The sequence below is a fragment of the Syngnathus leptorhynchus genome, chromosome 3 (genome assembly GCF_054491065.1).
Source record: "Syngnathus leptorhynchus isolate UIUO chromosome 3, UIUO_Slep, whole genome shotgun sequence".
In the NCBI taxonomy this organism is placed as follows: Eukaryota; Metazoa; Chordata; class Actinopteri; order Syngnathiformes; family Syngnathidae; genus Syngnathus; species Syngnathus leptorhynchus.
In genome coordinates, this window is record NC_141197.1 from 3784419 (window position 1) to 3811080 (window position 26662).

Here is a 26662-nt window from a genome sequence, read left to right on the forward strand (position 1 = left end):
TCTCTCTCTCTCTCTCTCTCTCTCTCTCTCTCTCTCTCTCTCTCTCACTCTCTCTCTCTCTCTCTCTCTTTCTCGATTGCACAATACATTTTAATATTCATTTGGGGTCACTTTGAATAATGATTGGTTTAAAAAGTAAATGTTAATCCCAAGCGAACTAATATTCATATCAAACGCAACTGGGTCCGTCTCCCAGACCTCGCAACTTGTCACTAAACACATTTTTAAGTATGCCTGCAAGTAGATAATGGGTTTAAATGTTGATGAGAAAATAAAAAAACTCCAAATTAAACAGTTACCGTAATTTGTGGACTATAAATCGCTCCGGAGTATAAATCGCACCAGCCATAAAATGCACAATAAAGGGAAAAAAAAAATACGGTATGCTAACGTGACATATACACAAACGAGGAGCTGAGAACGGGCCTAACGTAACATTCAGAGTTATTCAAGTAAGTATTACATAAATAACACGTTTATCAAACCATCTGTGTCACTCCAATTCATTAAATCCATCGATCGTGCTTTATGTGAACACGTCAGACCCATTGTAAATTGCATTTCTAATTATTCCACAGACCCATTTAACGATATATAAAGTAGTTTTCAAATAACTATCATATTACAACAATATTATCAAACCATCTGTGTCACTCCAAATCATTCAATCCATCGATCAAATTCCTCATTCTTTATGTCAACAACGTTGCGCGTGCGCTGCAGAGATCTAGCATATAACTACATTGTAGCGTTAACAAAGTACCAGGAAAGATGTGGGTTTATATAACAATATTATCAAACCATCTGTGTCACTCCAAATCATTAAATCCATTGATCAAATTCCTTGTTCTTTATGTCAACAACGCCGCGCGTGCGCTGCAGAGATCTAGTATATAACTATGTTGTAGCGTTAACAAAGTACCAGGAAAGACGTGGGTTTATATAACAACAATATTATCAAACCATCTGTGTCACTCCAAATCATTAAATCCATCGATCAAATTCCTCATTCTTTATGGCAACAACGCCGCGCGTGCGCTGCAGAGATCTAGTATATAACTATATTGTAGCGTTAAAGTACCAGGAAAGACGTGGGTTTATATAACAACAATATTATATAACCATCTGTGTCACTCCAAATCATTAAATCCATTGATCAAATTCCTCGTTCTTTATGTCAACAACGCCGTGCGTGCGCTGCAGAGATCTAGTATATAACTATGTTGTAGCTTTAACAAAGTACCAGGAAAGACGTGCGTTTATATAACAACAATATTATCAAACCATCTGTGTCACTCCTAATCATTAAATCCATCGATCAAATTCCTCATTCTTTATGTCAACAACGCCGCGCGTGCGCTGCAGAGATCTAGTATCTAATGATATTTTAGCATTAACAAAGTACCAGGAAAGACGTGGGTTTGGTAAACGGCTCTTTATTTAACAAAACAAGAGTTCAACGAGTCAACAACTACTGAACTTCCAGCCACGGAGGTAGAAGAGAGCTCCATAAATAGCGTAAATGCGTAAAAGCCATGTCCGAGCCCCATCCACCGTCCCCGCATAGCCACCTGGCCGAGCGCCGGCCCCCAACTTCCATCCACGGAGGTGAAAGAGAGCTCCCGTCGAGAAGGACCGGGCGTGCGTAAAAGCCATAATAGTTTTTCAAACCTTCTGTGTCACTCCAAATCATTAAAGCCTTCAAACTCTTTGTCCTCCGTGTCACTTACAAACAAAGCCATTTATGATGCCGGTAGTACGTGGGGCCCTTCGTCATCCCGTGATTGAATCCTTTGCCTTTTATGTAAACAACCGCCGCGCGGCACGGGTAACGTCACTTGCAGTTCAAATGACAGTAATCCCTTGCTACATCGCGGTTTTTCAAACCTTCTGTGTCATTCCAAATCATTAAATCCTTCAAACTCTTCGTCCTCCGTGTCACTTACAAACAAAGCTGCTAATGATGCCGGTAGTACGTTGGGCCCTTCGTCATCTTCGTCATCCCGTGATCGAATCCTTTGCCTTTTATGTAAACAACCGCCGCAGTTCAAATGACAGTCATCCCTTGCTACATTGCGGTTCGTTTATCGCGGTTTCACTACATCGCAGATTTTTGAATTTTTAAAATTTGTGCAAAAAATCACATATAAGTCGCGACTGAGTATAAGTCGCGACTTATAGTCCGAAAATTACGGTATTTCAGTCTTGTGCCTGACCTGACAAGCGTTCTGTATTTCAAAACCTTTTAATGCTGTTCCCACACATCAGCACCTGACTTCTTGTGTTACAATTACTTGTGCAAATAACTGGAAAGCGGTGACATTACATTACAGTGACTTCATCAGTAAATTACTGAAGTCGCCTCAACCTGTCTCCTTAATGTTCCCCCTTGGCCTTTAATGTGACTCGCATAGAGCTCAATAAGTCTTAAGGACAGAAACATGTCGAATGTCAAAATAAATCAAATACAGCAGAGACGTAGCGCAAGTGAGAGATAAAGTGGTTTTGTCTAATTCAAAGTTGTACTTAAAGAGGCAATGCGATCTTTAATTTTAATTACAACTTTTGTATTGAAAAATCATACACAACTCAGCTGGTTAAGGTTATGAAACAGCATTTTGTCTGCTTTTTTTCTTTTAACAGAGACAGTTGACATTTCAGAGATTTGTGGTGTAAACAGCCGGAAGCAGCAACCTCAGCTTCCCATGAGACATATTTTGTGGTACAGCCACCATTCAAAGGCGTATGCTGCCGACAGTAGATTAATGTGCGCAGGCACAGCAGGTAATCCTCTGGGTGATGCACTCTTCCTCAGAGCAAAAACAAATGCTGTCACTCAACACAACACAATCAATTTCCCTTCCTGATTTTTTGGCTCGGTGGCGCACTGGGTAGCACGTCCGCCTCACAGTTAGGAGGGTGCAAGTTTGATTCCACCTCCGGCCCTCCCAGTGTAGAGTTTGCATGTTCTCCCCGGGCCGGCGTGGGTTTTCTCCGGGCATTCCGGTTTCCTCCCACGTCCCAAAAACATGCTTGGTAGGCCAATTGAGCACTCCAAATTGTCCCTAGGTGTGAGTGTGAGTGCAAATGGTTGTTTGTCTCTGCAATTGGCTGGCAACCGGTTCAGGGTGTCCCCCGCCTACTGCCCGATGATGGCTGGGATAGGCTCCAGCACACCCGCGACCCCCGTGGGGACTAAACGGTTCAGAAAATAGATGGATGGATTTAGACATACATTATTTGCATAGGAATTATCCTTCGAGCTACACTATACAGTTAAAGATAAAGGACATTTTTTTTTTAAGTCAAATCTTATTTGTAATACTGTTACTGTATACAATTAGAATACTTTCAAAAGTCTGAAAATACAGAATGACAATAATGGAGGATTCTTGTGAGTCATTTCATATGAAAAGCAAGCTCAATGCGAATTTACTTTCTAGTGACTGCTTGTGGCACTTTCACATAGTTGTGATATTCAAAACATTCTCTTGTCTTTTGACTTTGTACAATCTAGTGTATGACACACCTCTCCATACAGCAGCAAAATGCAACAACTTTGGTTTTGAATAAAATATGTTCACTGAGACCAATCTTAATATTCTCTGACTGCATAGATCTGGTGATCCTGAAAGGGGGATCCTTCCATCTGTGGTCCCTTCTCAAGGTTTCTCATTTTTCCCCTTGTAGGGTTTTTTTGAGTTTTTCCTTGCCCTTTTGGGAGCCTAAGATCAGGGGATGCTTTGAGAATTATTGTCAATTGATTGTCTATGTGAAGCCCTTTGAGACTGCTTGTGATTTAGGGCTATACAAATAAACTTGACTTGACTTGACTTGTGTGACTTGGCAATCCTGTCACTGTTGTGACAGCAGAAAAAGCAATTTTTGATAACAGCAGTGGAACTCGAATTAGGTAAGAGATTGTCTCAAACAGTTTACAGAAAAGACATTTAGTGGTCACAATTATGTGCAGAATTAGACAAAACAATTTTGTGTGGCCTGCAAGAATGTGGTTTTGAGAGAAAAATCATGTGATTTTGAATTTGACACTTATGTTTGATTTGAAGAAAAAAAACAAAAAACAAATTAAGTCATTACATTTTAAAATCATTACTTCCTTTGATTCAGACCCCATGTATCGAGAAATGTATCAAATCGTCTTTTGGAGAGTTGTAGACCCCTAATTCACGGTCATATAATGTATGCTTTATCCTTTGCAAAGAATTACTACATGTCCATAAATCTCATAGTTGTAGGCAGGACATGCCCTGTTGTGTCACGTGAGTCGCACTTGAATTCTAGGCAGGGCATGCCCCGCTGCAAAATGATTCGCTGCTCCATCCTGGTGATTAAGTGCAACATAGATAACAAGTATGAATTTGCCGCCACATGGCCAAAGCACGCACAAAAGACTGTCAAAATGTGCATTGATTTGAATGCGAATGAATGTTTGTCATTATTGTATGTATTTATAAATTGTAATATTGTAGAAAACTACATTTCTATTTAGAAATAATTGCATTTCTGTTTAAGGGGTGGGGGGCTGACAGCAATTAATGCCATTTTGAGGAAGAAAGATGACTTGGCATGGTAAATGGACTGCACTTATATAGCGCTATCTACATCGCATGGTGCCCAAAAGCGCTTTACAATGCCTCACATTCACACACATATTCATACACCAATGGGAGGCTGCTGCCATGCAAGGTGCTGGGAGCTCCCACACTACGAGCAAATTGGGGTTCAGTGTCTTGCTCAAGGACACTTCGACGTGGTCACCAGTGTTGAAGATCGATCCCACAACCTTAGAGTTGAGAGGCGAATACTCTACCACTGAGCCACGCCGCGCCATGTGGGAGTGTTTAATTATCAGTGTGGTCAAGGAAGGAATTAAACTCAAATCACTACAAAAATATGGAAACGGGCAACCCTACTAAGTGCAAATTGAAAGAAACCTAATTAATTAATTTTGTTGCAGAAATAATCATTGTAGTAACTTTGTTTTGACAAAATCGAAGTGACAAAATGTAATGTGAGTAAGAGGACCTCCAAACTGAAACAAATGATACAGAAATGTGAAAGAGTAAAAGAGATGCAGGAAGAAGACAACAAAGACACAGAGAACATTCCAAGACATCACTTTCAATCATGGCTATGAAGGCTGCGAGCTACCAATTCCCCAGACTAGCCCTGGCATCCAGGTCAAATATATCTGGACTGACTGAGAGAAATGGATTATCACTTGTTAAACAGTCTAGTGGTTGGTGAATAAAACCAATCTATCATTTGGAAAAAACATCTCAACTGGCTCATCTTATAAATGTTTTATTAAATGCACAGGAAAACAGGGGTAAGACAGAGTTACAGCTAAATAAAAGTAAAGTACCAGACACAGAAGGGTGCCACAAATTATATTTGGCTTCTTCACTGAGACATACTGACTGTACATTGTATGCCAACAGCAAAGGCACAAGTGCATACACAGTAAATCTAGTGTAGGTATGTTGTAGTTTTTTGCCAATGTTGTAAAAACAAACAAAATGGAATATACCTATATCAGCCCTAGCTATGTTTAGTATTGTAAATGATCAATGTTGACCAACACCTTTTGCATAATCGACGCAAGTTCTTTGTGAAAACAAGTTCAAGAAGTGAAAGTTTCCTCGTTGTGTCCTCAGATCACTCTGTCCTTTCCGTTAGAATGTCAGGTTGAAGCCAGCTCTTTTAAACTCTCCAACATTCCTGGAGAAATGGCCCAAATATTCCCTGGTTGAAAGTGTTGGACAAACTGGGGTTATGTGTGTATCAAATAGTCAAATATGAAAAAGTCATGTCATATAATGTTATGATCTATATCTGTATCTAAGGCTGCAAAAAAAAAATTCTGTGATTTTATCTTAAGCCTATTCCCTTCAGACTTACAGGACACTTTCTCATTGTCCACTAGAAACCCCCACCACTACCACAAATACAATTTCACAATTACTTTTGGGGAAAAAAAGCATTTTCAAGTCAAGTTTAGCACAAACTAATCTATCAATCCTAACACAAACTATCGTACCTTTCTCTAATTTATGACATTTGCTGCAGATCTCTGCAAGAGGTTGGTAACTGTTTTACGTTTCAGAATGTTCTTGGGGTCTTGATGTTTTTGTCAAGACACAAACCTTACCCCTTGGAAGCCTCAAATGAGAGTATGGGCCTTTTACCTTAGCAGTCAGCCAACTGTTGTGAGTGCAGGATTGAAGTCCAGGTGTGGCTCCACAGCACTGCATCACTACCATTACATTAGCAAGTTTGCTATATTTAATCAACAGCAACTTATCTTAGCAAAAACGGTTTCATCCCAACTACCAATTACTCTGCCAGTGAAAATAGCTGCTACCGTCCCCAGTATGCCACTAGCACACTATAGGCATACTAATATTACTTTCTTAATCTTAAAAAAGTAGATGAAGAAATTTGGTTGATTCAGAAGGTAAACTATCTTCTATTAGATTGTGTGTGCACTCTCTACCTTCTGCTGGCGTGTGGGCAACTTTCGTGCCATAATTCCCCAAATTAGAAGTTTTATTTTGAATTTGAGGCGGCTCGGTGGAGTACTGGGTAGCACGGCCGCCTCACAGTTAGGAGGGTGCGGGTTCGATTCCACCTCCGGCCCTCCCTGTGTAGAGTTTGCATGTTCTCCCCGTGTCCACGTGGGTTTTCTTCGGGCACTCCGGTTTCCTCCCACATCCCGAAAACCGCACCGATTGTATGCCGATTGAAGACTCTAAATTGTCCCTAGGTATGAGTGCGAATGGTTGTTCGTCTCTGTGTGCCCTGCGATTGGCTGGCAACCGGTTCAGGGTGTCCCCCGCCTACTGCCCGATGACGGCTGGGATAGGCTCCAGTACGCCCGCAACCCCCGTGGGGACAAAGCGGTTCAGAAAATGGATGGATTATTTTGAAAAGTTTTTTGATTTGGAAAAAAAATCCACGATATAGTGAAAGCGCAATAAACGAACCGCGATGTAGCGAGGGATTACACTATACCGCTTTTAAAGTAAAAGCATGACTTGATCACTTTTATACACTCGTAAAAAGGCTGTGGACCGCTGTTGCACGGCAGTGTTTTGTTGGGCGAAGGGATATGTGATACGATCACTGTTGATCGCATGTCCATCCGCCAGGCAAATAGTGCCGTATAATTCACACAAAGAGACAGAACGAGATCAAGACGGACATTACTGAAAGGAAACTTTGACACACTAACCGTCATTATGGGGGACAAAAGAAATGCATATTATACGGCTTTTAAGTGAAAGGCAGTCGATTTGGCCCATTGTTGATGACATTGTGTGGCGTCACCCTTTTCTTTCTTCATTTCCCAGTCACGTCTACTCTGGAGCTATACGTGTAGCTCACTAGTTTAATGTAACTTCGCGCTTCGTGCATGAATAAAATTAGCATGAACAGACCCTCATCATGGAAAACGCTAGAAAAAATGCATAGAAGGGACGACGAAAGTGAGACTGAGAAAGTGTGTAGCGAAGGATATCTAACGCTATTCCAATCGGACACTGAGGAGGAGGACTTGGATGGTTTCATTGCACGGGAGGAAGATGAAGACAGCTCTCAGTGACTTTTACTGGTATTTTTTTTAACCAGCTCTTTTAGTGCTGTGCTACTGTGTTGCTGCTGAGTTACTACCGCATCTCAGTGACTTTTACTGGTATGTTTTTTTATCCAGCCCTATTAGTGCTGTGTTACTTCTGTGTTGCTGCGGTATTACTGCCGCGTCACAGGCAGTGTATGGGAGGAAATGTTAAGGTATGTTATTAAAACTTTAAAAGGCTTTCGGTATACCGTCTTTCTTTGTAAATAACTCGCATGCACACTTCTGTGTTGCTGCGGTACTACTGAACTACTAGGCAGCATTTAAAAAGGCATGTTAAAGTATGTTATTAAAACATTTAAAAGGCTTTCTGTGTACTGTCTTTCTTTGTAAATAACTTGTGCGCTTGTGCGGTTTATAGTCCGGTGCGGCTTATATAAGAAAAAAAAAACTGAAATATCCCCGGATTTTAGCTGGCGCGGTTTATAGTCCAGTGCGGCTTATAGTCCGAAAATTACGTACGTTATGTGTCGTGAAAATTTCAACAATTTGATCTGCCAGTACAGTCAAAATAGAACTGATTGAAGCGATAGTCAATCAACGAGCACAGATTATGTCAGGAGTGATATAGAAGTTCCAGACCTTATGATGATGTGCTTTATGAAAAAGGAATGATGTAAAACATCATATACATTTGTAATTTCTGATCATCTTAATACCTTAGCTGTTTCTCACCATCTTTGATATTTTTATTATCAGTATGATTTAATCTTGTTCATGAAAAATAGCCTTATAGGTCCATATAAAAACATCAGATGATTTTTGTCACACCCTCACCTCCTAGGTCAGCTAGCCTCTCAACAAAAATGAATTTTTCCAACCGTGGTCATTTGTTTTAATAATAATAATTAGGTTTATTCAGCAGTCTGCTCTTCAAAAATTTTCTGCAACAGAATCTTTGTCCACGGCAAAAGAATGATCTTATTTTTAATAATCCAATCCAAGTTTCACAAGGCACAAGAGCTCTCAATGTCATACTGGTTACAAACGGACATTTCTGACATTTAACTATTCATATTTTCCTCCACACTATGACTCTTATTATGGGAGTTAAATTACAATTCTGGGCTTTATACACATATTCAGTGACCTAACATAGTTTGAGCAAATGAGGAAAATATAGATATGCTTGGCTGCAGCTGACATTTAGTTCTACATCCTAGACTAAAAATAGTATTCTTCCAGTCAATAAGTCTTGAGCCGAGTTTTCACCAATTCCATCTCTCTTTATCTCTAGAGCACTTAAAACAAAAACCTGACTTGTGTGCAGGCACTGTGAGATCGATTACCGCTCTGTGATGGTGTGGATGTGGGTGTGACTGTTTGTCTCTATATGTGCCCTGTGACTGGCTGGGGACCAGTTCAGAGTGTGGACTGTCTTTCGCCCGATGTCACAGAGGATAAGTTCCTGCACCCTACTCTCTGAAGTGAGTCAACCAGTGACAAATAATTTATTACATTTATCATGCTGCATTAGCTAAATGAGAAGTGGCTGAGCTGGGCTTTTCATTTTTGGGACAAAACTTTCTGTCTGTCCTTCCCAAGCAGATATCCATTTTGCAGACAAGGGACGAGGTCAAAAAGGATGGACTGAGGATGGATGAAAGTGGGTTTTCGTATATTTATGTAATTGTTCCGATCTGAGTCAAGTGGCAAATAACCTCACTCCGTCCGATGGACCATTTCATCACACTAACATTTACCAAAGATTTGTTTCAGTCTGGTTGTCTAGTTCTTTTAAAATTAAGTGTTGACGTGTGTTTCCTAAATATTGGGAGAAATGAATTACCATGATCAGTTGAAGATCGTTCCTAAAGTTAATTTGAAGTAGTACATTATATGAGAAGTGGTTATCAAACTTGAAGCTCTTCTCATTAATCAATACCCCAGAAGGTGCCCTCAGTTTCAAAATGGTTGCTTTAGGCCTTTTCATACTGCAGATGAGAATGCGCAGTGTGCCAATAATTCAATTCACCACGGGATCTGGGATGACAGTGTTGAAGTGGTGAGAAATCTACGAAGAGCATCCGGACGAGCAGCCTCTGTGCCTCTCTGCCGTTAGCGTGAGGAGGACGCTTGCTGCTATCAACACCCGTAAGGCGGCGGGCCCGGACAACATCCCGGGACGGGCGCTGAAGGACTGCGCTGAGGAGCTGATGGATGTCTTCACGGACATCTTTAACATTTCCCTGCGGCAGGCCGTCGTCCCGTCTTGCTTCAAGGCTGCCACCATCATACCTGTGCCGAAAAATCCTGCTCCCTCCTGCTTCAATGACTACCGCCCTGTGGCACTGACCCCCATCGTCATGAAGTGCTTTGAGAGGCTTGTCTTGGCGCATGTCAGATCTGTTCTTCCCCCCACCGTGGACCCCTTCCAGTTTGTCTTCCGACCCAATCGGTCCTCTGAGGATGCCATCTGCTCTGCCCTCCACTCTGCCCTCACCAACCTGGAGAACAGGGACTCGTATGTGAGATTGCTGTTTGTGTACTTCCGTTCTGCATTCAACACCATTGTTCCACAGCGTCTCATTTGCAAACTTGACAAGCTGGGCCTCAGTACCTCCGTTTGCAACTGGCTACTGGACTTCCTCTGTCAGAGGCCTCAAGTAGTGCGTGTGGGCGACAGTGTCTCCGGCAGCATCACGCTGAGCACGGGGGCCCCTCAAGGCTGCGTGCTCAGTCCGCTGCTCTTCACCCTGCTGACGCATGACTGCACTGCGACCTACAGCAGCAACCACGTGCTGAAATATGCCGACGACACGACTGTGGTGGGTCTGATCACCGGTGGCGATGAGACTCACTACAGATTGGAGGTCGACCTTTTGGCCGCTTGGTGCAGGGACAACAACCTTCTGCTGAACATCAACAAGACCAAGGAGATTATCATTGACTTCCGGAAGGGTCACGCCCACCACCTGCCGCTGACCGTCGACGGAGCTGTGGTGGAGAGAGTGAGTAGCACCAGATTCCTGGGGGTGCACATCAGTGAGAACCTCTCCTGGACCACCAACACTGCGTCGCTGGCGAAGAAGGCTCAGCGCCGCCTGTACTTTCTGCGGAAACTCAGTCGGGCAAGTGCTCCTCCCGCCGTCATGACCACATTCTACCGTGGCACCATTGAGAGCGTCCTCTCCAGCTGCATCGCTGTGTGGGGTGGTGGCTGCTCTGAGTACAACATGAAGGCCCTGCAGCGCATAGTGACCACTGCGAGTAAAATCATCGGGGCTCCACTCCCCTCCCTGAAGGAAGTTTACGCCTCCCGTCTCACCCGCAAAGCGGCTGCGATTGTGTGTGATGAAAGTCACCCCGCTCACTCTTTGTACTTCTGCCCTCTAGGAAGAGATACAGATGCCTGCGCTCCCGCACCACCAGACTCAGGAACAGCTTCGTGCTCCAAGCTGTCCGGATACTGAATTCCCTCCCCCCTACACCCTCTGCTACATGACGTCCTGTTCTTTTGCGCTATGATCCGGCTGTCTGCTATTGGCGCGCTTGCTCCATTTTGCTGCTCTTATTTGTCTATTTATTTGTTTATTGTTTATTATTTGGGTTATTTGCTTATTACTTATTCGTTGCTCTTGTCTGTTCGGTTTTACTGTTTGTGCTATTTGATGTGAGTGTTGTGTACTGTCTAGTCACCGTGGGACGGTGGGAATCGTAATTTCGATCTCTTTGTGTGCCTGGCATGTGAAGAAATTGACAATAAAGCGGACTTTGACTTTGACTTTTGACTTTGACCCATGAGTTGAGAGAAGGCGGTGTTGTTCAGAGGCGTGGCATCCTATTCGGCACACTAGAAAATTGCTTGGGGGCCTCGAGCCAGAAAAGCCCCCCTATGGGAGATCACGAGCAGATATAACACACATGGTCACCCTTAGAGGAAGAATTCACCACACAATGGCAGTGGGTAGTTGAATGTTGTAATGACAATTAGCTAAAGTCAAAATCGCTATTACCGTGTTTTCTGGACTACAAGTCGCAGTTTTTTTCATAGTTTGGCCGGGGGTGCGACTTATATTAAGGAGCGATTTTTGTGTGAAATTATTAACACAATATATAATTTCACATGTTATTTTCACACTAAACTGTAAAAAGGTGCTCTAGGCCTGTGGAATAATTGGAACTGCAACTGATGATGAGTCTGATGTAACCAACATAGATGAGGAAGCGCAGCATCTTCTACTTTCGGGGTTTGCGGAGTTGTATATAAGTGACACCGAGGATGAAGATTTCCTTTGATTTAATGATTTGGAGTGACACGGATGGTTCGATAAAACTTTATTCATGCAATAGTTATTTAAATAACTCTTAATATGTTAGATCAGGCACATTCTTAGTTCCTCGTTTGTCTTCATGTAACGTTAGCATACCGTTCTATTTTTCTATTTTTATTTTAAATTGCCTTTCAAGAATACATGTCTGTTGTTGGTGTTGGATTTTAAATCGGCCCCCAAAATGCTACTTATACTTCGGTGCGACATATAAATGTCTTTCTTTTATTGGTTGTCTCCTAAGGTACTCTCTGTGAGTCGTCACCTTATCGTGGTGGAGGGGTTTGGCGGTCCGATCCCCGGCTGCAGAGGCTGGCTCTAGGGACATGGAATGTCACCTCTCTGGCTGGAAAGGAGCCCGAGCTGGTGTCTGAGGCAGAAAGGTTCCGACTAGACATAGTCGGACTTGCCTCCACATGAATTTTGGGCTCTGGTACAAGCCCTTTTGCGAGGGGCTGGACTCTCTTCCACTCTGGAGTTGCCCACGGTGAGAGGCGTCGAGCAGGTGTTGGCATACTTATTGCCCCCCGGCAGGGCGCCTGCACATTGGGGTTCACCCCGGTGAGCGAGAGGGTAGCCTCCCTCCGCCTTCGGGTGGGGGGACGGGTCCTGACTGTTGTTTGTGTCTATGCACCGAACGGCAGCTCAGAGTACCCACCCTTCTTAGAGTCCCTGGAGGAAGTGCTGGAGAGCGCTCCTTCTGGGGACTCCATCGTTCTACTGGGTGACTTCAATGCTCACGTGGGCAATGACAGTGAGACCTGGAAGGGCGTGATTGGGAGGAACGGCCCCCCCCTATCTGAACCCGAGCGGTGTTCTATTATTGGACTTCTGTGCTCGACACGGATTTTCTGTAATGAACACCATGTTCAAGCATAAGGGTGTCCATGTGTGCACTTGGCACCAGGACACCCTAGGCCGCAGTTCGTTGATCGACCTTGTAGTCGTGTCATCGGATTTGCGGCCGCATGTTTTGGACACTCGGGTAAAGAGAGGGGCGGAGCTGTCAACTGATCACCACCTGGTGGTGGGTTGGCTCCGATGATGGGGGCAGATGCCGGTCCGACCTGGCAGACCCAAATGCTCTGTGAGGGTCTGCTGGGAACGTCTGGCAGAATCCCCTGTCAGGAAGAGCTTCAACTCCCACCTCCGGCAGAGCTTTTCCCACGTCCCGGGGGAGGGGGGGGGGGGACATTGAGTCCGAGTGGACCATGTTCCGCGCCTCCATTGTTGAGGCAGCCGACCGGTGCTGTGGCCGTAAGGTTGTTGGTGCCTGTCGTGGCGGCAATCCCCGAACCTGCTGGTGGACACCGGCGGTAAGGGGTGCCATCAAGCTGAAGAAGGAGTACTATAGGGCCGTTTTGGCCTGCGGGACTCCGGAGGCAGCTGACAGGTACCGGATGGCCAAGCGGAACGCGGCTTCGGCGGTTGCTGAGGCAAAAACCGGGCGTGGGAGGAGTTTGGCGAGGCCATGGAGAATGACTTCCAGATGGCTTTGAGGAAATTCTGGTCCACCATCCGGCGTCTCAGGAGGGGGAAGCAGTGCACGGTCAACACTGTTTACAGTGGAGATGGTGTGCTGCTGACCTCGACCAACCAGTCACCATGTGTTTTGTGGACTTGGAGAAGGCGTTCGACCGTGTCCCTCGGGAGGTTCTTTGGAGGGTGGTTCGGGAGTACGGGGTGCCGGGCCAACTGATAAGGGCGGTGTGGTCCCTGTATCACCGATGCCAGAGTTTGGTCCGCATTTCCGGCAGTAAGTCGGATTCGTTCCCAGTGAGGGTTGGACTCCGCCAAGGCTGCCCTTTGTCACCGATTCTGTTCATAATTTTTATGGACAGAATTTCTAGGCGCAGCCGAGGCGTTGAGGGTTAGGGTTAGGGTCTGGTTTGGGGACCTCAGCATCGCATCACTGCTTTTTGCAGATGATGTGGTGCTGTTGGCTTCTTCAGTCCGTGATCTCCAGCTCTCACTGGAGCGGTTCGCAGCCGAGTGTGAAGCGGTCGGGATGAGGGTCAGCACCTCCAAATCCGAGTCCATGGTCCTCGGTCGGAAAAGGGTGGAATGCCCTCTCCGGATCGGGGATGAGATCCTGCCCCAAGTGGAGGAGTTCAAGTATCGAGTCAGGGCAGGATGGAGCACGAGATCGACAGGCGGATCGGTGCAGCGTCGGCAGTAATGCGGACTCTGTAGCGGTCCGTCGTGGTGAAGAGAGAGCTGAGCCAAATGGCAAAGCTCTCGATTTACCGGTCGATCTACGCTCCTACCCTCACCTATGGTCACGAGCTATGGGTCGTGACCGAAAGAACGAGATCCAGGATACAAGCGGACGAAATGAGTTTCCTCCGCAGGGTGCCCGGGCTCTCCCTTAGAGATAGGGTGAGAAGCTCGGTCATCCGGGAGAGACTCGGAGTAGAGCAGCTGCTCCTCCACGTTGAGAGGAGCCAGATGAGGTGGCTCGGGCATCTCATCAGGATGCCTCCTGGACGCCTCCCTGGGGAGGTGTTCCGGGCATGTCCCACCGGTAGGAGACCCTGGGGACGACCCAGGACGCGCTGGAGAGACTACGTCTCTCGGCTGGCCTGGGAACGCCTTGGGATCCCCCGGGATGAGCTGGATGAAGTGGCTGGGGAGAGGGAGGTCTGGGAGTCCCTCCTAAAGCTGCTGCCCCCGCGACCTGACCCCGGATAAGCGGAAGAAGATGGATGGATGGATGGATGGATGGATGGATGGATGGATGGATGGATGGATGGATGGATGGATGGATGGATGGATGGATGGATGGATGGATGGATGGATGGATGGATTATTGTGCATTTTAGGGTTGGTGCAACTTATTCTCCAGAGCGAAAATACGGTACTCAGAGTGCATGTTCTTCACTCTTTATTCAAAGAGCATGTTTGGAAATTCATACTGATGCCCATGGACTACTTTCCTTGATTTCCGAATACATCAGTGTTATGTTCCATCTTGTACTCCTAAATGCACCGGCACACCATGTCGCCAGTTAAGTTAAAAGTTAAGTCCCAATGATTGTCACACAATGGTGCGGTGAAATTTGTCCTCTGCATTTAACCCATCCCCGTGTGATTTTAATCCATCCCCTGGGGGAGAGGGCAGCAGTGAGCAGCAGCGGTGCCGCGCTCAGGAATCATTTCACCCTTAATGCTGAGTGCCAAGCAGGGAGGAAATGGGTCCCATTTTTATAGTCTTCGGTATGACCCCAGTTGGAGCCACGAGTGCACGCACCATCCGAACTGCAGAATCGTGCAACAAATTGAATTTTCAAGCTGTCAAACTTGAACCAGTGTGTGTTCAGAGTGAATGTCCGAATGCCCCCTAAGTAAACAAACATGATAACCATGGCGGCAGCCTCACGTCTCCCAACAAAATGAAGAGGAGTTATCCTTCTTGCAGTAAAAACAAAAGAAAAAAGGAGGAGGAGAAAAGAAAGCATAACAGCAGTGTGATATATTACTGTGTAGTTTTATGTCTCTCATCTTAAAGTAGCCTCCCTGCTATTATTTCATGCCAACGATGACAAATAAATAGCATTACGATACTAGCATTCAGAAGATAGTCAATTCAGAAGTCACTTTTGAATCACACTTTTAGTTTCTTATATTTGCTTTTTTAATGACCAAACTGTGAAACTTATGAGATATGCTAAATTATTGACTTCTGTTATGCCAGGAGGTTGTCATTTCTGTGTTCACACACACTTTGCAGCCAGTCAGTGAAATACTCGTATTTTCCATTAGCCAAGATTAGTTTAGTTTTTATAATATTAAACTTTATGAAGCAATGCTTTAACGCAGTTTTGTTAATGTATGTGAAATGAGTGTAGGCAATATTTGGTAAATATTGATTTTTAGTTGCGTAAGTTGTATTGGCTTTGACTGACCATGCCACAGTTGGGTCAGTATCAGTATGATGTTAGCAAAGAGTGATTAGTCTCATCTATACTATGATCAAGTATATTATTCATTTATTTTTTATTGGATCACTGAGACTTATGCTTTAAAATAAAAAAATACAATAATTGACAAGTAATGTTGAGTGTTAAACAAGGCATTGGACTAGTGATCTTCAAAAATAAAAATACACCTGTCAGTGGACAAACAAGATTCTCAGTTCTTTCTCGGTTGTATCTTTGAGATGAACTTATGGGAAACAAATTTTCTGGCATGTTAGGTTAATTGCAATTGCTCATTATTATCACGAACAGCAAGCACACACACGTACTTCCCTTTTTAGTCATGGATACCAATGTTTGCTTGTCCAAACACATGCCTCGGCAAGTATAGGTCAATGAGCAAGCAAGATCACCAACAAATGAATGCGAGCATGCTCTGTCATTATTCACACTGGTTTCACAGGTTAGCACAGCGGTGTGGGGGTTCTTGGGGAGAGCTGCTCTTTTCTCAGTGCACTGACATGCTTCATTATCTCTTTTGACAGCACAGTGCCTACCGTAATTCTGTTTAAAATCTACTAATCACTTCCGAGGCTTTCTTGGCGTGTTTCAAAAAGACCCTGCAGCGGCTTCACATTTGACTTCTCTGCGAAGAAATTGCCAGCAGTGTTTTCACCTGTCAACTTTGTGGGAAAGTGGATGAGGAGACATAACAGCGATTATTTCTATGCTGTCACTATCTATTCCACCATCCTCAAAATATTTTGACTCTGTTTGGAAGCCATCTTTTTCTGACAAGAAAAGGCAGGGGTTATTATGCATGAATCATCACATCTTAAAGTAAATATTTTTAGGAGATTGGAGTGGGGTAAAACAATGATGGTACTTGTAACAATCTTGGACAAATATTAATTTACTTTATATGTTGAACTGGTTGTGGTGAGGCGGGATTGATTCCACCTCCGGCCCTTCCTGTGTGGAGTTTGCATGTTCTCCCCGTGCCGGCGTGTGTTTTCTCCGGGCACTCCGGTTTCCTCCCACATTCCAAAAACATGCTCGGTCGGCCGATTGAGCACTCCGAATTGCCCTTAGGTGTGGGTGCGAGTGTGAATGGTTGATCATCTCTGTGCCCTGCGATTGGCTGGCAACGGGTTCTGGGTTCTGGCTCCAGCACGCCCGCGACCCTCATTGGGACAAGCGGTGTAGTGGATGGATGGATGGATGGATGGATGGATGGATGGACGGACGGACGGACGGACGGACGGATGGATGATTGTAGTGATTTTACTGTTCTTAGTCTATAAGAATGTATGAGTACAGCTCTTTCACTTATTGAAGGGGAGGGAGCGAAAACACAAACTCCAGCCGAATCGGCCACCACAGGTTAATTAAAGGCCATATCATAAAAATGTGTCTTTAAACGTGTCTTAAATGTTTCTACTGAGGTAGCAGTTCTAATATCCATTGGTAGGGCATTCCAAAGCTCTGGAGCCCAAATAGAAAATGCTCTAGACCCTGCAGACATTTTTTTGGCCCTCTGGGTCACCGAAAGACTAGCGTTTTGCGAGCGGAGGTTACAAGATAGAACGTAAGGAACAACTAAGTCAACGAGATATGAAGGCGTTAAGCCATGCAATGATTTATTGGTTAATAGGAGAACCTTGAATTCACATCTTAAATGGACCGGGAGCCAATGTAAGTTAGCTAATATTGGGGTAATGTGATTATATCTTCTTGTCCGTGAGAGCAGCCTTGCAGCAGCATTTTGTACTAACTGTAGACTTTTGAGACTGGACTTAGGAAGACCAGAGAATAATGTGTTACGTAGTCCAGGCGCGACATAATAAACGCAGGTATAATAGCTTCCGCATCACCGGTCGAGAGAACCGGATGAATCTTAGCAATGTTACGGAGTTGAAAAAACGCAATTTTAGTTATGTTCTTAATATGCTTTTGAAAGGAGAGCGTTTGGTCAAATATTACCCCAAGATTTGTTACTGTATCACTGAGTGATAATACAGTTATCCATAGTTATAGTGGTTTCCTTAATTAAGTTGTGATAGCGAGCTGGATCAATTATCAACATCTCAGTTTTATCTGGGTTAAGACGGAGGAAATCCAGTGCTTGATCTCCGCAAGGCACGCTTCAAGATTACAACAGTCCCGCGCATTTGTCATTGATAACAGCATATATAATTGAGTGTCATCTGCGTAACATTGAAAACTAATGTTATACTTATGTATTATGTCCCCAAGCGGAATCATATAAATGTTAAATAGAATTGGTCCGAGTACCGATCCCTGCGGGACACCGCACGTAACGTTCTAGAGCTTAGAGGTCGCATTACCATGGACTACTTGGTGAGTCCTGTCAGATAGGAATAAAACCAGCGTAGTGCTGACCCTGAAATACCAACACAGCTTTTAAGGCGCTCTAATAAAATATCGAAGTCTACAGTGTCGAAGACAGCATTAAGATCGAGTAATAACATTACCGATGAAGTGTTAGAACCACTGTAACAAGTGCTGTCTCGGTGGAATGATTAGCTCTAAAACCAGACTGAAAAGATTCAAATCGATTATTGGCAACCATGTAATAAATTAGCTGCTGCGCTACTACTTTTTCAAGAAGTTTTGATATGAATTGGAGATTTGAAACCGGGCTATAATTACTGAGACAGTCCGGGTCAAGATTTGGTCGCTTAAGTAGCGGTTTAATGATAGCGGTTTTAAAGGCTTTTGGCACTATACCAAGATGAGACAGACTGATTAATTATATTTAAGACGGACAGTCCTAAAATTTGAAATAATTATTTAAATAGTTTGGCGGGAAGCGGGTCGAGTAAACATGTTGTTTGTTTAGCTGCACTAACCAATTGCGTAAGCCTTTCAAGGGACACGCTTTTAAAATTAGAGAGGGTTATTGCATGGTCGTTAGCGCCGGTAATCGGTGGTCTTGACTGAGCGATTGGAACGGTCATCTTGATCTTGGCAATTCTTCATATTTAGAATGCAGGGCATCACAGGCCTGACCAGAGGAAATATATATTTTCTGTAAGAGTTGATGGTTTTCTCAAGTAAACTATGGGGATTTGGCTGTCTGCCCTCATCCCTCATGCCAACTCTCTGCTAGGACTTCTCATTCTATGTGTGTTTGCGCGAGTGGAAACTACAACCTACACTGGAAAATTAGGGCTTTGTAGCTGCCAAAAGTCATGTTCTTTATATTGCTTTGATGAGAAAGTTTCAAAGTGAGAAGTGAGTAGGAAGGGATTCTAGAAAAAGTATTTCCTTGCTCGCTTACGGGGTTACTTGCAAGTCTTTTCTTAGTTTGTGGAAGAGAACACTGTGAACACATTTACAGTACTTACACAAACAAATGACAGAGAAAAACTAGGTCATGAACTGCCAAAATAAAATCTGTATTTTAAGTCTGCTGCGTTAAGTACTATCATTACAGTTCCCAAGGAAACTGCATTTTGGGACTGAATGTGCTTGTTGCTCTGATGTCTGTGTTCATGAAGTGTTTTGAACGTCTAGCATTGGACGACCTGAAGTCAAGTCAAGTCAAGTCAGTTTTATCTATGCTGCCCTTAATCACAGAAATGTCTCAAAGGGCTTCACATACTCAATGTTGACAAACATGAATGACATCCCCTGAGCTTTACCCACAGGAGGGCAAGAAAAAAGGAAAAATGAAAAAAAACATATGGGGAAAAAAATGAGATCGCTTGAGAGAGGGGCCACCGATGGGGGAATACCACTTCCAGGATGACTAAGCTGCAATGGTTGGCGAGTGGACATTTGATACACAATTGATATAAAACACTGCGATTGGCTGGCAACTAGTATCCCCTGCCTAACGCCCGAAGTCTACTGGGATGGCTCCAGCGCCCCTGTGACCCTCATGAGGATAAGCAGTTCTGATAATGGATGGAAGGATTGATGATAGTTTGCATGTTCTCCCTGAGCCCGCGTGGGTTTCCTCCGGGCACTCTCGTTTCCTCCCACATCCCAAAAACATGCTTGGTAGGCCGATTGAGCACTCCAAATTGCCCCTTGGTGTGAGTGCGGATGGTTGTTCGTCTCTGTGTGCCCTGTGATTGGCTGGCAACCGGTTCAGGGTGTCCCCCGCCTACTGCCTGATGACCGCTGGGATAGGCTCCAGCACGCCCGCGACCCCCGTGGGGACAAAGTGGTACAGAAAATGGATGGATGGATTGATGGATTGATGATATACTCCTTGGAGTTTGTCAATCTAGTCCAGAGATGATGCAAACACATGAATATGAACTTCATCTGAAAAACCTCGATGGTTCAGCTCAGGATTATTCTGGTTATCTGCCGGTGCAGAGGATCATCCTAAAGCTGAGCAGACATTCTCTCCGGGACAAAACTCTTTCATTTTTTTGCCATGCATTATGGCGCAAGAGGCTAAGAGGTTTCATAACTAGAAATAATAATAAACATTTGAATCTCAACTAAATTTAGGGACCGTGGCACCCACTTCCGTGTTAACATTCAGATTTGGCCTGAACTTGGTCTTTTTTCCTTGTCCTTTATTTAATAAACAAATACTTATATACATAAGCAGGAAGAAATAACTACAAAAAACACAATGTATTGACACGCACATGCGAGACAAACTATCTTTGGCAGTCTTTCATGTTAGTGTGCCAAAAAGGTCCTTAGTTGGCACTTGACCAGCTTCAGGATGGTTACACTGGCGGACCAAAAACACTTCCATCTGTCCTCAATCCACCCTTTTTCCAACTTTGTCAATCCTCCTCCTTTGTCTGCAAAATGGGCGTGTGTCCAGGACACACGGACCTCTCTGTCCCTGGGATGGAACCTCTGTTGTAGAGGCCAGGTCTTGTAGCGGCCAAAGGACGTTCAGCACCAGAGCAGCAGGTGGGCGCCGGACATGTGCCGTCAGAGCAAGAACGAATAGTGACAGGAGGATGCATTCCAACAGGGGACAGGAGGGGATTGTAGGATATGTTTTGCTGTTTCCAGGTGGGAATATATATATATATATATATATATATATATATATATATATATATATATATATATATATATATATATATATATATATATATATATGTATATTATATAATATATATATATACCCATATATATATATATATGTATATTTATATTATATATATATATATATATATATATATATATATATATATATATATATATATATATATATATATATATATATATATATATATATATATATAATCTTCTATTAGTTATTTCATAAGTGCGAATCAAATTAGTAGTCATTTGCATTAATTAGTATCCAAGCAGTAGCTCTCAACTTCAAGAAGGTTGGTAACCTTGTTTTAGTGCTATCCTAGTCACTTGTCATATGGTGCCTTTCCACTGTGTACTCATTGACGCCGCTCTAGTTACGTTTTTTTATTTGAAAACAGTAGGAAAAGACTTCCAGATTGAAATCATCTGTTGGAATGCCACACGCTAACAAACAAAAACAAAGAAGAGCAATGGTGTCTCATTTCCCACCATGTGGCTGTTGGTTACAGTAAGAACACATTTTATTCCATAGGAAACTGATGATAATATGTTGCTGCTGTGTGTAATAACATGGTAGGCTACAATGCTGTGCAAAGGAACACAACTGGGTCACTAATGTTAGCTTGGGTACTAAATTTTGTCATTTCTCATTGTGTTAATGTCAAATCTGCCCTACCAAAAAATATGCAGCTGCGGTTTCCGTCACTACTGTAGTATCAGATTGATGCTTGGAGCTAGGTGAAAAAAGTAAGATAATTTCATGGCAGGATCGTGATAAACACACATTACATGGATATTCGTGTTAGCTAAAAGAACATCACATTTTAAATGCAATAAACAAAATCAGAAACCCTGTGCAAGTTTGGACATCAGAAACAGAAACAACCACAGTGACATTTCATTCATGCAAGACACTGTACTGTACACTTATTTAGCTCTGTTGTTGAGAGGATATTTTTGCTCCTATCCAATCCGATGTCTCATCTGAACGTCAGAAGTGAACACTATGCTTCTGTTACAGAATGACAATTGGGAATTGGCTATCCTGTCAATCACATTTTTATCCCATGTACTGTTAACTCTCAGGTCTTAGCTCAAAATGTCATCTTAGATTTCAGCATTATTTATTCTGTATGTTATTTTTTTCTCTTGTGTAAGGGAGGTTTGTCATGTTTTTTCTTGTGGCAATATTACAGTACACATTGTAGACATGTTTTGTATTTGTAGACTCTTGTATACTGGTTTGTTTGTTTGTTTGTTTGTTTGTTTGTTTGTTTGTTTGTTTGTTTGTTTGTTTGTTTGTTTGTTTGCTTTAATCCTATGGGTGTGTCTTGTGGTAATTGTATTTACTGATTTTGCTTTTTGCATACCTTCTTTGTTCTTGTTTATCTTCTTCAAATAGTAAGAATGGTAGGATAATGGGGTAAATAGGGGGAAACATTATTCCCGAAAACAATAAGACAGGAGCATTTTTACTTGCCAAGAGAAGAAATGCTCACGTTACGTTATACTTGCGGGGTACACTGGAGAATCCATGCACTTGTTATCGCTGGAGTCAGACAGTGAGTAGGCATTGCACACACGAGTTAGACCACTGAACTAGCATTTCTATTTTTTGTTTTTCATGGCTTTGTTTTTTTTCAAGAAAACGCCAACGTGCAAGGTAATCAAAAGCGAGCACCGCCAAACGTACTGTGCACTACACTTACTAATATAGTCACGTTTGCACGTGCAGGCACGGTGAGTGGGCTCAAAATCTACCTTTGTCAACAGTCCAATACAGTCAATTTACTACTTAATAACACTGAAGCTACCTTGAGACCGCAGTCAGGGAGACCTTCGTCTTTAGAACCGAAGAGCGCAAAACACAGAAAAAGATGGACACCTGTGGCTCAAAGCGGACAAATCTCAACTGACCCTCTCTGTCATTAATCAGTTATATTCATTGAAACAATCACAACAAGAGTGTTAAGGAAGGGTAAATTCTTACCGCAATGTTGTAAATAATCTGTGTCTCTGAAATTTAAGAGTTTGAAACCCTGCAGTGATGGAGCAGATGTGCAACAGCGGATGCCGGTAGCAGACCGAACGGACACTGTCATTTCTTGACTGAAGCACAGAGGCGCGCTTCTATTTACTCATACTGGAGGGAAGACACGCCCACTGCGTGTCTGTATGGTGCTTGTGTGTGCGAGTGTGCATGTATGCGCCCCGGTGTGTGGGTGCGTGTGTGCGTGCGTTAGTACCTGTATAATGAAATCTGAAGACAACAATACTTAGTACAAACATTCCTGCTTAAATGTTTTTTGTCCCTCATTTTTTTTATGCTGGTGGTAGTCGGGGGCGGCGTGTGTGTGATTAGGGGTAAATAACATTGTGAAACCCCGACTGTCGTTTTGTTTTTGAATTTCAAAAAGGGGACAGCTGGGCACCAACCACTTAGGCAGGCTACATACCAAGTAAACTACACGGTTTTTTTGGGGGTTTTTTTTGTCACACTGCATAATGTGCTACCAAACAGCTGTGTATGCTCACATTCCACAATCACATGTGGAGAATGAATGATTGGATGTTATGTCACGAATACTCAACATCATATCAGTTTGTGTATTTACGGGAATTTTATTGTGTTTTATGTTCAGAACTGTTCTTTAGTCTTAATAAGTCAAACAGACACATCGCAGTGCTTGGAGGACATTAAGAAGGCTACAGCAGCGTTTCAAAACCTTTACTGATCTAAGGCAACCAATTTACATTTGGAATGTCTCACTGCTCAACACTAAACCAAAATGACACAAAAGGGATGAAAACTTAAATAATAATGATCTTGTCTCAATTTTATTTACTTACTGTTCTTGCTTTGAAATCTGGGCCTGTGTAATTGAACACAAGCTGATATACTCACAGGAAACCACATCTTATTTTGTTGTGCGAATGGCAACAGATGAGAGACAACTTTATAGCAGAGATGAGGGACTTGATTCATATGACATTCACTTTGATTGATGACTCTGCATAATAGGCCGATTGACCACTCCAAATAGCCCGTAGGTGTTATTGTGAGCGTGAATGCTTGTTTGTCTGGTATGATTTCGAGAGACTGCAGCTGGTTTCATTCATACTGAGCTGTGCAGTGTTGGGGGTGGGGGCTTCTGGTCACTGGTGACAGTGGTTACCGTCCCCTCCACTAGTTCCTTGCAGCTCACTGCCCGCTTCCGATCGAGCCCACGCCATACCAGTTACAACTGTGTAAGTCCTCGCAGTTAAGCAGTAGGGTCTCGAGCACTAGCTCCTCGCCGCTCAGCGCTAGCCAGACAGAACAGTGACAGTTAATGGTGGTGAGAGTGTGCTCAGCTGGTGGTGGAGGTGACAGCTGCTCGTGTTGGTAGTAACCGCTGCTGATGGTAGCTGCTGATGGTAGCTGCTGATGTTGTTTGTTGTCCGAAAATTACGGTACTCAAAGCCGCTTACATAGAAAGTTTCATGCATAATCGTGCGCGCACACATAACCACACACGCGCGATGAATTAGGTGTCATATGCAGAGTTGAAGAAGTGGGTCTTGAGATGACATTTGAAGGAGTGCAGAGGGATATTGTTGAGGGATCGTAAGTTGAAGTGGGCAATTTTCAGTAAAGCCAAAGACGCTCCTAAAGCAATGCCACAGTGAGCGACCGGCACGCTGCGGTTGCGCGATTGGATCGCTCTGAGGTCCACTTAAAGTTTGGAAAGTACATCAGGACTTTAAAAATATGTTCTAATAATGCGACCAGCGCGGTGCAGTTGCGCGGTCCGCGACGCGCTACGGTTGCGCGTTCGGCGGTGCGCTACAGTTGCGTGATCGGACAAAAATGCGCAAATGAAAAAATGCTTAAAAAAGGCGTTTTTTTCTTTAGTTTTTGCTTGGAACGGATTAAACATACACGTATATACACACCCACACCCACACCCACCCAACCACCCACCCACCCCCACACACACACACACACACACACACACACACACACACACACACACCATATATATATATATATATGTATATATATATGTATATATATATGTATGTATGTATATATATATATATATTAGTTTCATATATGTATGAACTAAAGGAGCTGTATAATGCTATTTTAAACTTTCCACAGTTGATCATGATATAACATTGGTGATCCAATTTCCTATGAAATTAGATATTGTGGTGGCAATTTTCCTGTACAAATACACACATAATAATGATTATTATATATTTGTGTACATGGGCGTTCCGGTGGCGCACTGGTCAGCACGACTGCCTCACAGTTAGGAGGGTGCCGGTTCGATTCTACCTCCGCCCCTCCCTGTGTGGAGTTTGCATGTTCTCCCCATGCCCTGTTTCTCCGGACACTCCGGTTTCCTCCGGGCACTCCGGTTTCCTGCCACATTCCAAAAACATGCTTGGTAGGCCAATTGAACACTCCAAATTGCCCTAGATGTGAGTGCGAGTGCGAATGGTTGTTCGTCTCTGTGTGCCCTGTGATTGGCTGGCAACCGGTTCAGGGTGTCCTCCGCCTACTGCCCGATGACTGCTGCGATAGGCACCAGTAGGCCCGCGACCCCCGTGGGAATAAAGCGGTACAGAAAATGGATGGAAGTTTGTGTACATCACGTTATTGTACAGTTTGTTGAAAATGTGTAAATATGATTTAATCATAATATTAATCATAATGATAACAATAAATTATATTTATATTGTACTTTAGATTGCAAAAAATCTCAAAATGCTGCAGAAATGTTTTTTTTTTTTTAAAGAAATGTCTTAAGAATGCTTCTAAAAGTGTCAACCGACTGCTCTCAGGTGGACTGGGAGGGCATTCCACAGTTCGGGGGAGACAGAGCAGAAAACCCAGTCTCCCATGGAGCGGAGGTTTGTCTTGGAGGTTTTGAGAAGGTAGGTGTTTGATAAGCAGAGACTCCAAATGGAAGACTGGAGCGTGACCAGTTCCTTGAGATAAGGGTATGTGTTGGAGTGGATGCATTGATGAGTTAACAGGACGATTTTATTTATTTGTTGATTGATTTGGAGCTGTATGATGCTGTTTTAAGCTTTCCGCAGTAAATTATAGGTATGTTTTTGATTGTATATTACCTTTAACACAATGGTGATCCAAGTTCCTATGGAATTAGTTATTGTGGTGGCTATTTTTCTGTATAGATAAACACTTAATAATTATGTGTTTGTGTACATCACATTGCACAGTTTATTGAAAATGTGTAAATACGATTTGTATTTGCTTTTGTTACAACCCTAACAGGTTGGCATTGCGAATGGGAATCTCTTCTTAATGGTCTTACCTGGATAAAATAAAAGCTAAAGTTACTCACGCTGCACCCTCAGACACCTCAAAAGTCAAGGCCGCAGACTGGAGAGACTGTACAGGAAAACTGGACTCACCATACACAAAGACATGTACACTTGACACACCCTCTATTGCATACAGTCCGTATATACAGCAACATCCACATTCTACTCAAATTTAATCAGATCACATGAAGGTAGGTCTAAAACACTATTCTCACTCCTCTCACAAACCCCCCGGACTCACTTCCACCTCACCTCTATTCCTCTGAATTCTGCAATAACCTGGCTGCTTCCATGACCACCAAAATTCAACTGATCCACCAGCATCTTAACCTCTCGGTTTCAAACCCACCCGTTTCATCTTCTGCATCTGCAACGCATCTGTTTTCTTCTTTCACCCTGCCCTCTGTCACCCAAATCTCTCAATCTTC

General features: G+C 43.4%; 2 protein-coding genes across 5 annotated transcripts in view; one reads left to right on the plus strand and one right to left on the minus strand.

The window, feature by feature from the left end:
- The window catches only part of cemip (cell migration inducing hyaluronidase 1), a 166337-nt gene extending 143349 nt beyond the window's left edge, over positions 1–22988 (minus strand). For 3 of the 4 annotated variants that reach the window (XM_085906791.1, XM_085906795.1, XM_085906794.1), the window contains exon 1: positions 22885–22988. The gene's annotated coding sequence lies outside the window, so the exon portion shown is untranslated. The remainder of the gene's footprint in view (positions 1–22884) is intronic. The other variant, XM_085906792.1, reaches the window with a different exon arrangement.
- LOC147058870 (uncharacterized) lies at positions 10319–11389 on the plus strand. The gene is made up of 2 exons (XM_085908022.1): positions 10319–10425; positions 10497–11389. The coding sequence occupies exons 1-2, from the start codon at positions 10406–10408 to the stop codon at positions 11068–11070; spliced, it is 594 nt and encodes a 197-aa protein (XP_085764148.1). The 5' UTR covers positions 10319–10405; the 3' UTR covers positions 11071–11389.
- Positions 22989–26662: the final 3674 nt, after the last annotated feature.